This window comes from Rosa chinensis, chromosome 5 (assembly GCF_002994745.2).
Source record: "Rosa chinensis cultivar Old Blush chromosome 5, RchiOBHm-V2, whole genome shotgun sequence".
Lineage (NCBI taxonomy): Eukaryota > Viridiplantae > Streptophyta > Magnoliopsida > Rosales > Rosaceae > Rosa > Rosa chinensis.
The window spans coordinates 1,481,114-1,499,383 of NC_037092.1; the positions used below are offsets into that span (position 1 = coordinate 1,481,114).

At 37.5% G+C, this 18,270-nt stretch overlaps 2 protein-coding genes across 2 annotated transcripts; both read left to right on the plus strand.

The window, feature by feature from the left end:
* The first annotated feature begins 6,571 nt into the window (after positions 1–6,571).
* Positions 6,572–9,413, plus strand: LOC112165207 (probable WRKY transcription factor 31). The gene is made up of 6 exons (XM_024301657.2): positions 6,572–7,062; positions 7,169–7,273; positions 7,384–7,560; positions 7,682–8,026; positions 8,202–8,315; positions 8,421–9,413. Exons 1-6 carry the CDS (start codon positions 6,754–6,756, stop codon positions 9,120–9,122), a joined length of 1,752 nt encoding a protein of 583 aa, XP_024157425.1. The 5' UTR covers positions 6,572–6,753; the 3' UTR covers positions 9,123–9,413.
* A 2,836-nt stretch (positions 9,414–12,249) lies between these two features.
* LOC112165703 (aspartic proteinase) lies at positions 12,250–16,357 on the plus strand. The gene is made up of 14 exons (XM_024302313.2): positions 12,250–12,341; positions 12,688–13,077; positions 13,166–13,226; positions 13,561–13,655; positions 13,756–13,868; positions 13,962–14,130; positions 14,248–14,287; positions 14,433–14,497; positions 14,848–14,961; positions 15,048–15,112; positions 15,290–15,446; positions 15,537–15,656; positions 15,880–15,968; positions 16,085–16,357. The coding sequence occupies exons 2-14, from the start codon at positions 12,694–12,696 to the stop codon at positions 16,167–16,169; spliced, it is 1,557 nt and encodes a 518-aa protein (XP_024158081.1). The 5' UTR covers positions 12,250–12,341; positions 12,688–12,693; the 3' UTR covers positions 16,170–16,357.
* The last annotated feature ends 1,913 nt before the right edge of the window (positions 16,358–18,270 follow it).

Genomic DNA, 18,270 nt, shown 5'->3' on the forward strand with positions numbered 1-18,270 from the left:
TATTAGTTCTATTTTTTTCTATCACGTAAGTAACGTCATATGATAAAAAAAAATAAAATGAACATCCTTGTTTTTCATCTGATAAATGTATACGCACGCGGTTATACAAATTGTTTTTAGGTCAAGCAACTGGCTAGCGGTTACTATTAGGCAGACGCGGACAACTGTAATGGCATTGAAAAGTAGTGGTAAATTAGTCTAAATATGAATCGTATATATCATGGCGTAACCCCATGCATGCATCTAGAGACTTGAGACTGCTAGATCCATCTAGTAGCGTTATGATTGAATATACTTTAGTCTGCACATATGCTCCTCCGTCGTAGAAAATTCTGCCTAATTTTGCAGAAGAAAAAACTTTTGAGTAGAAATTTTTACACCGACGAAAGTATATAAACACAAAGTCCCAGTCTTCAAGTAGGAACGAATTGAAGAAGAAAGGGGGTCAAAAAGTTGGTCCTCGACTTTAAGAACATGTACCAGAATAATAATGGTACGTGTGAAAGGCATAATGGTAGTATCATCTAATGACTAGATAGAAAGCTAGTTGTGATATAAAGTCCACCGCCATTTGCCTAATTGTCTACACAAAGTCTACGTTCTTATTAGAAAGGTCCAACCAATACCCACTGGGGGTGTGGGATTCATGATCAAACTAATAATTCCCACTTTGCACCGATCTCATTGATAACGTACGTAATCGATCACTCAGTGATAAGTGCGTGAGTTTTGAACTTTAGTTGGAAAAAAATGGCCATTCGGATTGAGCCTTGAGTTAACTAGCTAGGATTAGTTAATTGGACAATCAAAGTGAATAGTCCATGCCAAAATGTTACCATTGGGCAATATTTTGATCACACTTTTTGCTACTGCAACTTAAGCTAAATACGTGAATAACTTGTATTGAGTGAAGTGAAGTACGTATGATCCGAATAGATTTCTGGTTGATAATCTAAAGTGGGCAAATTAAAGAGGTTATTTAAGACACTGTTGTTCCGGAATGAAATACAAGGCACCATTCTAGCTAGTTGTTCAGGTTTGTTGATTTGTCTGAAGGTTTATACTAGCAGCTGGGTTATAAAATTCCTCAGGACTTATGCATCTTTTGTATTCATATATAAGATGATTCACTGTGATGATCCCCCTCATGAAGTCGCCCTCCTTTGTTTCTAAATGTCCCCGGAAAACCCCAAAAGAAGACCTTAACATAAGTGAAACTCATACTCAATGGGGTTGAGTTTAGGTTACTCTAATTTAGTTTAGGTTATCCTAATTTTAACCTAGATATTGGATGTCAAACCAGAGAGGCAATAAACCAAAAATCCAGTCACGAACTTGTGAAACAGAAGAAATCTAGTTGAGCTGGTCGCTGTGACCACTGACCAGCTCCATAGCTATTTTTGCCCGAACCAAACTATATGTGACATGTACCTCATGGTTGACTGAACAAAGTTAATTTCAACTTGGAATATAGCTCAAAAATAGGTACCACGCTACTTGTAAGATATAGAGCCATGCCTATATTTATATTCTTAGGGTCAAATTAGATACTAAAAATAAATGAATCGATCTCTTTTGGGGTAAGATTTATCTATAGACATCGAAGTCCTTTTCTTCATTTTGATAAGATTTAAAACTGATGAATCCTCCACCAATAGTACCCCAAAGCTTGTTATCACTTTAAACAAAGGCCAAGGCCAGGTAAGTGGCTCTTCAATCAACCACATCTCTTTCAAGTATATATCTCTTTCAACTTCAAGCTAAAATTTCTTGATCAACTTGACCTCAACCTCATAATATAATTTGAATAAAGCCACCATATGACTAGCTAGTTGAAGATCCATTTTGGATTAGATCAGATTATACTATATATATATAACATCTAATTTAAGTAGCAAAGGTCTTTAATTATAAATTTCAAGCAAATCATTGAGGATATTTAGAAAATTACAGTAATTTTTTAATAACTGATGGAACACGACTCTATGAGTTGGGAGCTGCTAACGTCTACTGTACCTCTTAGCTCTAAACTCTGACAAATTAGTCTGTTGATTAGTAATTTGAGCAGAGTCTGGTGTTATGTAAAATAGCTTAATTTTTGGTAAAACAACTTTTCTGATTTCTTTCATAAGAAAGCATGGGTGTGGTGGCTGTGTCACGGGAAAAACTGATCATCTATGCTTGCACGTGCTCGATACTCCTGAAGACCAGTCCTCTTTCATAAGCTGAAAAACTGTAACCAGAAGCATGAAAAATGCCAAGAACAGTTCTTTCTTCTTCAAATTGCAACTTGCAAAACATCACTTGCATCATCAATGCAGGCATTTGACTCTAAATCGGGCAGCTTTCTCTAATTTTCCAAATTTTTCTTTTTCTTTCGGTGAAATTTCAATTTCTTATACATGTGCTGCTGACGATTGACGACTAAAATCAGAACTGTGTGCTTCTGATTAGTTGACAATGAAGGATGGGTTTTCTCTTCTTTATATTTTACCTGTACTATAATTTAATAATTAACGAAACCAATTATTTTGGTTGGTTTTATCGCAAACTATATAGCTGTAATTGTCATGGATTTGTCGGCCATAAATGGGTTTGAAATTTAAGAGAAATTTATTTGAACCTCTTTAGTAAACAAACAAAACTAAAATCAAAATCCAAGTGTAGTTGTTGCAAAAATAGACGTATATTACTTGCATGTCATATCAAGCACGAAGAAATATCAAGGTTATTTACCTAAGAAATCCTGGAAAACAAAACCCAGATATTCGAATCACTTGTGTGAAAATCATAATTGAATTATAATATGGCTTGCGCCAAATCGTTAAATTTTAACGATGTGCCGTTTATAGCATGGTTCTCAATAGCAAGTCTGCTTCTTCTATAAAATTTCTCTAAACCCTAGCTGTCCAGAGTCCAGACCTAACCATTCAACAAATTTCTACGTCATGGAAGTAAGCCACGTGGGAAGTATCGGATCGTCAACGCAAATCTTAGTCAACTCTGTCTTTTTCTTCAATGTTGATTTTGTTTTCCGATCGGTGTGAAAATATTTAAGTAATGTTTAGTTTATTGTAAGAAGGAAATGGGTATTTGACATTTGGAAAATGCCAGCTATTTTGGATCCTTACCTGCCATATGATGCAATCTTTTGTTTAATATTTCTCAATCGCTAATAATACATATCTAAATATCTAATCATATCTTTTCTATGTGGCTAACAAGAAAGGGGATTAGGGTAAACGCTCCAATAATTATACATCTAGTTTTCGATATACTGTCATCGAAATCACACCCATCTGAAAGAGAGTGTGTGGGGATTTAGTACTACTCAGACTAATCTTCATTCATTCGATACATTTCTATGATTGAACGAATTAGAATTAGTTGAAACTTTGCAAATACAATATATAAAAACAATAATTTTGATGGCAACAATACATTACAAAATGAAAAGGTTAAGTAGAGAAAGTTTGGACATGTACGCTTGAATCCAAATTGATATGAATTTCTGTATGTATTTTGCTATGGTCTTGACTCTGATTCCGCTTGTATATCTTTGTGTCGATGACCTAGCTTCTTAGTTTCCCATTGTATTATACATAGTTTCACACTTCCTATATATCTTTGTATTATTGTTGTACAATAACCTACGACTCACAAACCATCGATCAATTATAAATTTATAAAGTTGAAACTCGATGGCTGCAAACTCTACCAAAACAAAGAGAAATTAGGGCACGTACGTAGCGCGCTATAGAGAGAACCAAAAGTAATAGTACCATGTTTAAAACCTGTTAGCTACAACAACAAATATATATAATATAGAGATGACAACAAGTTATCAACTACCACCCTTGAATATATATGCAGTCTAGCTTTACTTCTTTCTTTGGGCGCCGTCTGTTTGAACTGGAACACCCTAAACCTAGTTACCTAGACCTTTCCTAATTAATACCCGACCCATGTAGAAGAGAAATTTTCCACGAATTCCTGAAGTTAGGCCAAACAGAAAGAATGCAATAAATGACATAATGAACAGTGAAAAGCCGAAAAGCGCATGCATGCATGGATCAAAAATCGAATAATCAATATTTTGGCCGACGACGAGGAAAGAAGAATCAGCTTTTCCACAAAGCCTACAGGAAAGGGAAGGGAAGGGAAGGCTAGGGTTTCAAAAGCTAGCTGGATGTTGAAGTTTCTTAATAACTTTCTTTAATTCTTCCCGAAAAGAAAGCGTACTGTGTTTGTCTGTTTGTCTCTCTCTCTCTCTCTGCGTGTTTAATTTCCACGGTCAAGGTAAGAGAAGGAAGCGGATCCCATTGGCCATCATGCTTATGTTTTTCTTTGTTGGGTATACGATGCGAAAACCCCAGCAGCTATAGTTTTCAAAGGAGACGTTAAGTAAATTAGCTAGAAAAAGAGTTGTGGAGACTGAAGCAAGAGAACGTCACAAGAAATTTGAAATTGGGTACACCGAGATAAAGTAAATGGATTAGGTGCACGAAAATTAATAATTGATTAATGAAAATGAGCTTGCTAGCCGTACTTGTAGGGGTGGTTTTTCTCAAGTTTCATTGATCACCAAAGAAATTTTCCAAGTCTACCATGCAATAATATTGAATAGATTACCCTACTCTAAGCACTTTAAATATATATAAATTTAATATTTATACACTATTTATGAGATCTTTTAAAATTGACATCCCGCAACTCTAGTCTGACAAGATTTTATCACATAAGTTTTTGAAGTATACATTTAAAATACGAAATTTATAAAATTTTGCTACTACCACAATACTATTTAAACAACAGGACAACATATTTTGGATGTCTCATAATTTTACCATAATTTATATAAAAACTTTTGATCTTGAACGAGATGGCTATGATTGAGAAGGAAGATGGTTATGATTGTTAAGTTTTGTTGGGTTTCCAACCATACTAATCTTAGGCTAAGTGATGAAGAAAAAAATGGGTTAGAGGTCTTAGTTTACGATATCACAATCTTTTTAACTCTCCAAAGGTTAGAATCAAACTAGCTAATCAAAGTTTCACAACTATAATCAAATACGTGAACTTTGAATTAATTGCAGGTATATGACTATGCATATTACGTCATTTCAAGTTCAGGTATTATTTACACGAGGAAAGTCAATTACAAGACAAAGTAAAATGAACTTATTTAAGCATGTTCTGAGTTCTAACCCTTATTAATAATGTAGTAATTAGTGGAAAAATTAAAGGAAGAAAATAATAAAGTCGAGTGACTCGGTCCCACCGGTAAACAGTCAAACATAGTTCCCGGGCGGATCTGAAACGTGGGGAGTAATGTCACGGCAGGTGGGCCCCGGAGAAGACTAGGCCACTGCCCCACCCGGTCAGCAGTCACCCCAAAGAAAAAGAGGAGTAAAGAGAAAGAGCCGGGCCGTCAAAAGCATTGACTTGGCTGTGGCCCCTTCCTAGAGTGGGCCCCGCTCTAGACGGAGCTATTTTTTAATTTATTTTAATAATTATTTTAGGGTTCGGATTATCTTATGTATTGTGACGTGGTAACCCGGATCAATAATATTACTCGATAATAATATTTAATTAGTTGGTAATTGATTAAAAAATTTATTTTTAATGGTTGGATGTAAATTTAACAGTAAATAACAAAATAACTCAACTTAAAAATAATATTTTTCACCATTCGATTTATATATGTATGTATATATATTTTTTTTGAATCGGAAAAAGTCAACCTGATTTTATAATTCAGCAAAAGTCGACAGTAAAGAGTTGCCATTTAGGACTTCCAGAGAACTTATTCTAAGCAAATTTCAAATCTAGAGTACACCTACCTTTTAGGAAATCCACGCACCATTATTTTAACAAAACCTAACTACTGAGAAACTGTTTAAATAAATATTTTATTTAAAAACACCATTGGATTTATATATGAATAATTAAACATAATTTCTTTGGTCAATTACTGACCAGGTGAACATTACTGTATCACTCGAATTTGGTGAGGTATCATTGCGGGGGGGGGGGGGGGGAGGATTCAGAGCACTGACATAAATTGATGATTAGATTATATTAAATACACTCTTAGGTTGTTAATAAAAATATTAATTATAAATTCAAGGGTTCAGATCATCTTATAAGTGTTGGGTCTTTTGTAACGTCAGTGCATAGAATAATTTTCATCATTGCGGGGTGAAAAAAAACAATTATACTAAGAGTTCTAATCATATTATGAAAAATTGAAGATAAAACTTTACCCCGAATCAGCAGATATACCATAATCGGACACCATAGAGGCATAGAATAATATTTCATTTTTCTTCCTTCCCTTTCTTATTTCATCACGTGGAACGCGCCGCACACTTCGGGGCGGTGGATTTTCTTAAAAGGAATGAGTCAAACTCTTTCTTGACGAAATGTGGACGAAACCCCACCCCAGTTCGGGTCCGGGTCGCCCCGACAGATGGCAGGGAAACCCTGACGCACCATCTGACGCAACACATCCAAATCTCCACCAGTACTAATAGTCATCCCTGTTGGGTCTACGTCCCAATAGTCCAGTCCTCCATACCCTTTTTATAGGCGAGCACATTGCACCGGTAAAAGACTTCACGGATAGACTCTCTCCACACCCTTTAAAATTCTCTCGCCCTTTTTCCTCTTCTTCAATCTCGCTCATCTCTCTCTCTCTCTCTCTCTCCCTCTCTGTGTCTGTAATCCTTGATTTCTGTTTGATTTGATTTTATGGACAAAGGATGGGGTCTAACCCTTGATTCCGACTCCCTCGGCTTCTTCCTCAACAAGCCTCCTCCTTCTGCTGATCCTCCTCCTAATAAGAGAACAAACCCGTTTGGCGGTGGTGATAGGATGTTTTCCGGTATTGAATTCCCAGTCAAGTCGAGGCCGGCCGATGAGAACCGCGTGGCCGTTGACGAGGTCGACTTCTTCTCTGACAAGAACAAGAACAAGAATGATGATCAAGAGTTGAAAGCCAGCAACAATACCAGTGTCAGTGTCAAGAAGGAGAACTGGTCTGGTTTGGACGCTGTAAACGTAAGCAGCCATGATTTTTTCAGTTTTGTCAATTTTTTTTTTTTTTTGCTATTTTTGGTGAAAATAATTTCTTATTGAGTGAAATTGATTTCGTCTCTTTTTATAGACTGTCTTGCACCTTGTTACTGTAAACACCGGAAGTGATCAATCGACGGTGGATGATGGGGTGTCATCTGATCAGGCGGATAATAAAAGAGCAAAGAATCATGAGGTAAATTAAGAACTTGGATATCATTGATGAAAATACCCAGAATTATTTGTATTTTTTTTGTTTTCATTTTTGGACTACATAAAGTTGACCCTTGAATTATTGATCATCAGCTGGCACAGTTGCAATTTGAGCTCCAGCGTATGAATGCTGAGAATCAGAGACTGAAGGAAATGCTTGGTCAAGTGACCGACAACTACAATGCTTTACAGATGCATCTTGTGGCAGTAATGCAGCAACAGCAGCAAAGCCAGGCCGCAGCTGATCAAACCTCACAGGATCATGATCAGGTATATGATTCTAGTTCATTTTCAGACGTTGATTATATTAACCAATAATAATATTAATGCTAGCTGTTGATAGAGTTCGATCAGTCAAAATCAATAGCTGACTCTTATTTTGTTTACTCAGAATATTGAAGGAAAGTCTGAGGAGAAGAGACATGAGATTGGATCATCAGGATCATTGGTGCCTAGGCAGTTTCTGAACTTGGGTCCAAGGGAAGAAACAAAAGCGGATAATGAGGTTTCGAATTCTTCATCCGAAGCCAGAACTCGATCAGCTTCACCTCAGAATAATGTTAGTACTAATGGCAAAAGGGTTGGTAGGGAAGAGAGTCCCGAGTCTGAAACACAAGGCTGCGTGCCTAACAAGGTAGCTAAGCACAACTCCCCACCTAAGCCGATTGATCAGGCCACCGAGGCCACCATGAGGAAAGCTCGAGTCTCAGTTCGAGCCAGATCGGAAGCTCCTATGGTAAGCAAGGATAATCAATTGAATTTTGTAACTTAACGATGAAAAGTAATCTGTACCTTGAGATAACAGCGAAATGTTCACATAACTATTCACAAATAGTGTGTCATATGGTAGATATTTTTTGTCAATTTTCATGAAATTGATAACTAATATGATATAAATTCAATTATTTCAGATCACTGATGGATGCCAATGGAGAAAATATGGACAAAAGATGGCGAAAGGAAACCCATGTCCTCGTGCTTATTATCGCTGTACCATGGCCGTTGGCTGTCCAGTTCGTAAACAGGTACGTTATTTTCAATTTTTCCCAATTTCTAACAAACGCTTATTTGTAACAAAATATTGATTTTGATGTGTATAAGCTAAACGAGAAGTGTTTATTATTCCACAGGTACAACGTTGCGCAGAAGACAGGACCATTTTGATCACAACTTACGAAGGCAACCACAACCACCCGCTGCCTCCTGCGGCAATGGCCATGGCATCCACCACTACTGCAGCGGCTAGCATGTTACTTTCGGGGTCCATGTCAAGTGCAGACGGGATCATGAACCCGAACAATTTGCTAGCACGTGCCATTCTTCCATGCTCATCAAGTGTGGCAACAATCTCAGCCTCAGCTCCATTCCCTACCGTCACATTAGACCTCACCACCAGTCCACCACTACAGTTCCAAAGACCACAACAAGGCCAGTTCCAGCTTCCTTTCCCAGGACAGCCCCAGAACTTCGGACCATCAGCCTCAAACCCTCAACTGCCCCAAGGTTTTGGACAAGCCCTATACAACCAGTCTAAATTCTCCGGGCTTCAACTCTCGCAGGAACTAATGAACTCGACCTTAGCGCACCAAACACAACAACAAAAGCAACAACAACCACAACAAGGTCAACCATCCTCGTTTGCTGACACAGTGAGTGCTGCCACAGCTGCCATCACTGCTGATCCGACCTTCACTGCCGCCCTAGCCGCCGCTATCACCTCCATTATCGGCGGGTCGTCTCATCCCAACAACAACAACAACTCCACAACCTCAAACAACAGCAATGGCGGCAACAATAACAACAACAAAATCAACAGCTTCCCGGGAAACTAAATTAGAATTAGTGGGGGATTTGTTTGTTCTTTTTTTCTTTTTGTTCAAAGTGTCAGTCTGGTTCTTTGGGGGGAGAAGGAGTTAACATGTTGATACCGTTTTGTTCTTTCTTGTGGGGAGGGTTAGATCGATCACTACAACTTCATTCTTTCTTATTTGTTTTGTTTTGAATAATTTGATTCAAAATTTTCAGTAAATACACACACAGAAAGAGAAATATTAGCTTATATAACTATGTATTTACCTATTTACTATCCTATATCAATGACAAGCAGTAGTTCTTTTGTGTTACTTTATTTTCTCCAACAGTTCATTACTTTTGTTCCCCTCATGCATACCGAACATTATCTCCTTGTTCACGGCAATCTTGTTTCCAAGAAACCGCATAAAATTCATGGGATATTCCGGTAAATTGTAGTTGGCGGTCAACGAAATCGGCCTCTTCGCATTTGACACGTAAAAAATGGTGTACTACACGATCGGCCGTGGACCTAACTAAAACGATAGACTTAGGAGAGACTTCCCGGCAACTACGTGTGTATTAAGGAAAAGCATGAATCTGAGGAGGAGGAGGAGGTCAAATTCGTACAAATAAAGAAAATTGGCTGCTGTTTTGTTGGGTAGTAAGTTTCGTGTATAGTTGGCGAATGCCTATTATTCAATTGGATACGTTGTTGACATTTTGTGCACTTAGTTTGACATCACGTCACTAGCATTGAATCCAATCCAATCCCATCAATCTTATCAATCATGTGATTACTTTAATATATGGTTGAGAAAGATAATTTTTTGTGCTGATCAAACGTGGAGCATTGTGGGCTGCACCGTACCTCATCCACCGTACAAGCATCTTTTACTCCTTGAGGACTGTATCGACATCTTCATCTTCCATGTTCTTCGATCCCTTGAAATCTTGAATCCCTGCTTGCATTTCGTATGCTTAGAGCTACAGGACTACAATATTCAATTTTAATTGTGTACAACACAAAGTTATGAATATATTTTTCAATAATCATGATAACGAATATGTTTATTTGGTCAGTAATTGGCCGAGAAAATTATTATTAATAAATCCAACAGTATAAATAATTATTTTTAAATTAAGTTATTTTGTTTTCAACTATTAAATTTACATATAAAGATGATTGAAGATGTTCTCTAGTTGCGTATTGTAATCAGGGGTTTTGGTTCATTGTCCTCCCCTTGTATTCGACAGTTTCATTAATGAAGGCTAGCTTGAGGGCATTCGTACCACCCTTTATTCAAAAAATAATAAATAATAAATAAATAAATAAAGATGATTGAACATATATAGATTTTTTTTGTCAATTTACAGACCAAATGAATACCACTGATCATGATAAAATTAAAAAGTCTTGTGAATCATAACTCTCAAACAAAAGGATATAGATGACGTCGGAATCTATGTCAATTCAATTTCGCTATAAGTGCGAATCTTTTATGAGATGTGGAATTTGTGAGCAAGACGACGAATCTCATATAGCTAGTCTCACCGTGTTTTCATTCTAGAATGACTTATTTTTCAATAGCTTGCAATCTTGTAAATGTACATTCTTAGACCGTAGACCTTTGATATGTTAATTCATCATGAAAATGAAATATTTTGACAAACGAGAAGTATGGAGATGACATGCCAACGGGCACTTTCATATTATTGATGGTAAGGTTTAGACAGAACATTTTTAGCAATGCTAGCCATTCTTGAGTTAAATTTTAGCAAAAGTAGCTAAAAAATCATTTTAGCTAGCCATTTTAGAAATACGTCTGCATCAATGCTCTCTATTTTAGCTAGTTTTGAATTTATATTATTTTTAAATGAGGATTAAATAGTTTAAATGTATTTATATATTACATAAAATAATTTAAAATGAATATTTTAAATTATAGAGAGCTTCATCTCGCTTTTTATATTTAAGAGCGAGATAGCTAAAAGTTATAACGGAGAGTCATTTAGGAATCCGGTGCAGGTACTAAAATAGATAAAAAGCTAAACATGCTCTCCAAAATAGCTAAAGAGCTAAATAGAGAGTTTTCTAAAGATGCTCTGACAACCTAAGCTTCAAAAAAGAAATTGTACGAAAGTATCAATCAAATTCCCAATATCTCATGATCTCATCACAGATATTAGATTCTCATGGTCATCATTATGGGAAGGCTGGTCATGATATTTTGAGGCCCTTGCGACAAAATAAAAGCTTGTTTAAATATCATATCATAAAATAGTTAACTTTCCTACTATCTTAAAGAGTTTTCTCATACGTACAAGAGCACCTTAAACGTAAATTTAACTCGAAAAAAACTGATTAAGAACTTAAAACGATTACCTCACTAATCATCTGATGTGGTAAAATTAGTTGAGTGTCCTAGCATGAAACTCTCATGTTCAACGTTCGAGTCCTAACTCCCACAAATTTGTGACTAGCAGAGCAGACTTGAGGGACCTTTGAGTTTGTGAACCTCCCGGGGGGGGATTTGTCTGGCTCTGCTAGGATACTCTCGTAGACCTCGATCTGAATATTGACGGGATAGCTTTGTTACCAACTTACTAACATAACCGAAATGACTTGCTAGCTCACCTTCAATAAAAAATAAAAATATACAATTTCCTCATTTGGTCTAGTTGTAAGTGGATCTTTAAGAGACTCTCCCTGAAATCCGTTTTCTGTTTTGGGCTCATGAATTCAGAGGCCCGTTCTATAACCTGTCCCTATGTTTCTCTCTCAGCCTTCTGGGCCTCTTCGTCATCGACACAAACCAAAAACAAAAAACAAAAAAACAAAAAAAAAAAGGAATAAAAGCACCTGACGGTGGGTCCCGAGCAAGTCTACGGCGCCAAGTAAGCGAGAGTAGGTGTCGCGTGTTCACACAACAAATATGCACAGATCGGCGTGACTCCATGACACGCAAGCATTCCGCTGTAACCCCCCCCCCCCCCAACCAAAACGCTAAATTCCCGCGTCGTTTTATCTGGGGGAACGCAACAACCCGAGACAAAATCCACCGTCCGATATCCCCTTTGAGCCGTTAAGCACCGTTGATTTCGTGAACCCACAACGAGACCTCCGTGCTTGTAACAAAATACACGCAAGACGAAAGCGGGGCCCCACTTGGTCTTGTTTCTTCTCCTTCTTCGCTTTATAAGTCAATCGCGTTTCTTCACCTCTCACCAACTTTCATCTTCGCCATAATAGAAAACTGGTATCTTGCTTTCTCTTCCTCTGAAAATTTTGCTTAATATTGTAGTATGCAATGGTTTGTATTGGGTTTAGTTTTATTCATTTTAGTTATTATGCTTCTGTTTTAATTGACTTGAAAACTTTATCAAGGTGTGTAGTTAGTATTTCGATACCTATTAAAATATGGTGTAAAATTTATATCTGTTTCTTCGATAGGATTAGAAGACATCAAGAGGAAAAAAAATGCTGTTTGATTCCATTAACTGAGCTGGAGTTATAACCTTTGTGTAGAGACAAAGTCATGTATATATATTTTCGCATTTCGGAATTAGTTGTTTATATTGGTTTTGATGAACGTGGAATTATAGGTAATTATGGGAACCAGCTTCCAAGGGGTTGTGTTGTCTCTGTTCGTTTCGAGCTTGTTGTTGTCTCTGGTGTCCTCTGCAGCCCCAGCCAGTGATGGGTTGTTTAGGATTGGACTGAAAAAGGTGAAGTTGGATGCGAATGAGCGGCTTGCTGCAGCGGTTGAATACAGGAATGGAGAGGAGTTGAGGGGTTCGATTAGGAAGTATGGTTTCCCTTCTAATCTGGGAGACGCTGAGGGGGAGGATATTGATATTGTCAAATTAAAGAACTACTTGGATGCTCAGTACTATGGTGAGATCGGTATTGGCACTCCCCCTCAGCCGTTCACTGTGATTTTCGACACTGGCAGCTCTAATCTGTGGGTTCCGTCGAACAAGTGTTATTTCTCGGTGAGTTACATTTATATTGCTGTACATGTAATGAAACGAAGCTTTTTGGATATGTGAAAGGCTTGATGGTTTTGCTTTTGCAATGCAGGTTGCGTGCTACTTCCATGCCAAGTACAAGTCGAGCCAATCGAGTACATACAAGAAGAATGGTTTGTTTTTGTGCTCATCCATAATTGTTTCTGAATGTTTGTTTTATCATGTCGTAGCGTTATTTAATTACTCTCGACTTTGGTTTGGAACAACTTTAGTCCTGTACGTATAATGATCCTGACTAGTTGAGGAAAGAGTCACAAATTTTCATTTGAAAGTTTTTAGAGACTTTAGGTTTCTAACATGAGCGGTTCAACACAGTGGTAAACCTTACGGTGGCTGTGGTAGTGTAATTATCATGTTGACTGAACTTTTTATTTTATTTTTGGTGCGGATGTATTCTGAAACTTTTTGTGTTAAATGTACACTGATTCATTGCCTGGTACTGTGCAGGGAAATCTGCTTCCATCCAGTATGGTACTGGAGCTATTTCAGGTTTCTTTAGTAATGACAATGTTAAAGTTGGGGACCTCGTTGTGAAAGACCAGGTAATCATATTTCTGAACACACTACCCCCACCCCTTCCCTCTCCTGGCTGGAGTCCAGTTACATCATTTAATCAGACGTGTTCCTCTTGATGGTTATCAGGAATTTATTGAAGCAACTAGTGAGCCTGGTCTAACATTTTTGGCTGCCAAGTTTGATGGGCTATTAGGCCTCGGATTTCAAGAGATTTCAGTTGGAAATGCTGTCCCAGTGTGGTATGCTCCTGTGTCTTTGATTATCTTTTCCATAAATGAATAATTCAATATTAAGTGTTTGAGATGGGATATTGAATGCTGACTGTCTTTTAGGTACAACATGATTAAGCAAGGGCTTATCAAGGAACCAGTGTTTTCTTTTTGGATGAACCGCAATGCAGCAGCACAAGAAGGTGGTGAACTTGTGTTTGGGGGAGTTGATCCCCATCACTTCAAGGGAAAGCACACATATGTTCCTGTAACACAGAAAGGCTATTGGCAGGTTGGTATTTGAAACAATTGTATATAAAATTTTGTGTGTGAGATAATTTTTTTTTTCTTTCAGCATATGCTTCTCTTTTTGTTGTCCACTTTGCTTACTCATATCTCTTTATGATAGTTCGACATGGGTGATGTTCTTATTGGTGATAAACCAACTGGTATGTACTCTCTTGATGCCTACTAAAATAACTTATCGAGTCAAAAGAGCTGCAATTGTGTTTTCCTCCCAGGAGAAAGGGAGGAGATAAGAATTTCATTCAGAATTTTCTCTTTTGGTTCTGATTTGAGCATACTGCTGTGCAGGATATTGTGCTGGTGGTTGTCATGCAATTGCAGATTCTGGAACTTCTCTTTTGGCTGGTCCAACGGTATGCACTTCCAGTTAGTTTGCTCTGCTGTTAGTTAGTTTTTGTTCGATTTATCTTCTGAGAATATAATTTATCCAGGGCTTCTTTAATAAGGTGGTTCCAGTTCACGTTTTAACTTCTGAGGCTGAATATTCTTATAGAAGCAGAAAATGAGAATCAAGTGGTTTTGATTTTGTAATCGAATAATTAAGTCCTAACCCTCTTTATCATCATAAACCTTGAAAATAAGAATTTACTTATTTTTTTCTGTCACTGCAGATAAAAAGTGCAATTTTGGCATAGTTTGCCATTACATTATTAATGATATGCTGTCGTTACTCTCTTTCTCCACTTCTTATATGATATTGCAGACAGTGGTTACATTGATAAATAAAGCCATTGGAGCCAATGGGGTTGTTAGCCAGGAATGCAAGGCTGTTGTTCAACAGTATGGTCAAACCATTATGGAGCTTCTCTTGGCTGAGGTAAAACTATCTTTCAGATAGATGTCTGTTAAATCATGGAATGGAGAGAATCATATTCACTCTGGCTTGCATAATTTCTCCAACAGGCTCAACCAAAGAAGATCTGCTCCCAAATTGGAGTGTGCACCTTTGATGGGAGTCGTAGTGTTAGGTCAGGATTTAAACTTGCTGATCTTGGCTTGTATTTTCTTTTCCGGCTTTATCAAATTCTTTATATATTTTTTCTTCTATTAGGGAGAAAAGTATGTGTGTCTGTCACTCTTGTCATTATGCAATAGGTTACTGGCTTACGCAATAAACTTATTGGTTGGCAATTGTGCATGTATAGTATGGGCATTGAGAGTGTGGTGGATAAGAACCGTGGAAAATCTTCTGGAGTTCTTCATGATGCTTCATGCTCTGTTTGTGAGATGGCAGTTGTCTGGATGCAAAACCAGCTTAAGCAGAATCAGACCCAGGATTATATTTTGAACTATGTTAATGAGGTAAAAGTAGTGTGGCGGTGTTTGATTCAACAGTTCTTATCGGCATTCTTTCTCTTGGTTTACTGATTCAACGGCGTTATACTTCTGCAGCTTTGTGATCAAATGCCAAGCCCAAATGGACAATCGGCTGTTGACTGCCAACATCTTTCTTCCATGCCTACCATTTCCTTCACCATTGGTGGTAAAGTTTTTCCGCTCACCCCAGAGGAGGTATGACAGCATTTCAACTTGTTTTTAGCTGTGTGTTTGAATTTCCCTTCAATCTTCTTTCATGTATGTTTCCTAGTTCCCTCAGATTTAATACAAAGGATGAGCTATCTCTCTTAAGACAAATTTTGAAGAAAAGAATGTGTTAAGAGTCCACTGTTTTCTGAACAACAATTTGCTGTACATTTTCATGACATTGCTATGCTCTCTTTCTATGTCTGAGCAGTATGTACTCAAGGTGGGCGAGGGTCCACAAGCCCAGTGCATAAGTGGCTTCACTAGTATGGACATTCCTCCTCCCCGGGGACCTCTCTGGTATAACCACATTATTTGATACTTAATTCTGTCTCGGATGTATTGTTTGCCATGTTTTTATTGACGGTGAAACGTTATCAGTTTGAATTTCAATTTACTGATCTAATGTGATGCAGGATCCTGGGAGACGTCTTCATGGGTCGCTACCACACTGTCTTTGATTATGGTAATATGAGAGTTGGATTTGCAAAGGCTGCATAAACAAAATACATTGGGACCCTTTTAATAGCTGATGTTCATCTTTATTTACTTGCTGTGTGCCTGGAATTGTGCCTCTCTGTAATGGAGCCAGTAGTTAAAACTTGGAAGTTTGGGGTGGTGTTGTCCTCGCTGTAAATAAACCGTTAGCAACCTTATATCCAATGTTAGGCTTCCGAGTATTTTTTGTTTGTTTTTGTTTTCTGAGACTAGGTGCCCAACCCCGATTCCTTTAAACGTTACAAACTAGACTAAGAAGCAATACAAAAGCAAACACGAGCTTCCCAACAACAGTCATGAGACTGGAAATGAAACGATCTCAAACCAATGTTTCACCAAAGTATTTACGATCCGGTTGTTGTCTTAGAAAACACATCAACTCGAAATTTAGGAGATGAGAACAATTATCCTACTCAACTCGAAATTTGCCGAAACTCGAAATTGCCGAAATAAAAAATGTGGACGGCAAAGCAAATTGAGCTCACCATAGCGATCATATAGGTTTCTAATCACAGATCTAAACGAACTAAATAATATATTCCCCGTGACTTTTGCTGAGCTATATCAAGATTAGATGGAAAAGCACCCCACCCTGGCATCACCAAAATACCTCTTGGAAGTTAAAATGTAATTGCTTGAGCTGTTAATAAGTTTTCATTTCATTTCAGGATTTTTTTTTTTAATTATAGACAACAATGTAACTCCCCACCCTGATGTAGTGGCAGAATCATGATACAAAAGTGGAGTGAGCTAATCTAAGGTTGCTTATAAGATTTTTTATTTTTTTTATCGATAATGTTTCTAAAAATTTTAAGACACTAAGAATTAAATAAGGAATTTATAAAAATTCTATACATAAACATTTATAGAAAATTTACAAAGCAATGAAAGAAAATAGTAACCAAGAAGAAGGAAGGGAGAAAAAAAATAGGGGAAAGAACAATTGAAACAAGAGAATAAAATATTGTAAGCAAAGAAGAAATGGAGAAGAAAGTGAGAAAATAGAAAACCAGAAAAAGAGGCAGAAAACACAAAAAATTGGACAAGTGGGGGATCGAGCTTGTCATAGAAAGGTTATACATACAAGAACTTGGCCAACTGAACCAACTGCAACTCCGTGTAAAGGAAAGTACATATACTATATAAAACATACAAATAAATTTGGGTTGGGCTATAGCTCAAACAACCTCTAACGTGGTTCCGCCAGTGCCCTAATGTCAATGAAATTTAAATTCATGACCTCCATAGTGTTAGTTAGGCTAGCTCACCCACCTTCATTTCAAGATTTACTACTCTAAGGTCCCATATGATCGATAATCAAACATGATTAGTCTTGCAACCCAATTTTGGTCACATTAATGTCATAGCTTTGCTTAGGTCTGTCATCCAAGCTAGGAAACGCTTTGCTAGCTGTTGACATGAAGCAGAATTCGGACCAAAAAACATGAAGCAGAATATGATGAGTTAAAACGGGAGCGTAGTCCACCTCTAATTGTATATAATATATTAATTCCAAGCCAAACTCAATAGTTTTAATAACCATTATCGCCTCCACTCTGACATATGGTGTTTCTAATCACAAATATTTCAAGCCAACTCAATAGCTTTAGTAAAGTCCGCTAAATCAGAGTTGGCATGGAAATATTAAGAGTCGGTGCCAAATCATCGATTGCTAAGCATCACGAGTTTTGCAGCCAAAATCTTCTTTCCAACAGAACTAAATTCGGTCACATTAGTCGCATGCGCATATATCTTTGCCTACCTCTGTCAAACAAAGTTAGGAGAAACAGTAGTTTGTTGTTAGCATGAAGAAGAAGAAAAAGAACGTGATGCATGCGGGTCCGAAAAGCTTTGCCGAAAGCTGTCACGTACATGATAACTTGGATGAAGAGGTGAGAAAGGCAAGGAATAAGGTAGGTGGCATGTGAGGAAAGGGTCTTGAATCATTGGCTACTTTGCTTATTACAGGGGACACAGCAGAAGGAAAATGAAGCTATATATTATACAAAGTGCAGACGTAAGTCCAAAGCTCACAGCTAGCTTGGAGAGCCAACCGTCCAAAGCAAACTAGGGTAACTGCATATCCAACTCACTTACTGTAACG

Bases quoted from the DNA above. Each gene is read 5' to 3' on its own strand.
- LOC112165207 (XM_024301657.2), top strand. From the start codon at position 6,754: ATGGACAAAGGATGGGGTCTAACCCTTGATTCCGACTCCCTCGGCTTC. The intron at 7,561-7,681 runs GTATATGATTCT...TTGTTTACTCAG, and splicing joins CCTCACAGGATCATGATCAG to AATATTGAAGGAAAGTCTGA. The intron at 8,316-8,420 runs GTACGTTATTTT...ATTATTCCACAG, and splicing joins GCTGTCCAGTTCGTAAACAG to GTACAACGTTGCGCAGAAGA.
- LOC112165703 (XM_024302313.2), top strand. From the start codon at position 12,694: ATGGGAACCAGCTTCCAAGGGGTTGTGTTGTCTCTGTTCGTTTCGAGC. The intron at 13,078-13,165 runs GTGAGTTACATT...TTTGCAATGCAG, and splicing joins CGAACAAGTGTTATTTCTCG to GTTGCGTGCTACTTCCATGC. The intron at 14,131-14,247 runs GTTGGTATTTGA...TCTTTATGATAG, and splicing joins CACAGAAAGGCTATTGGCAG to TTCGACATGGGTGATGTTCT.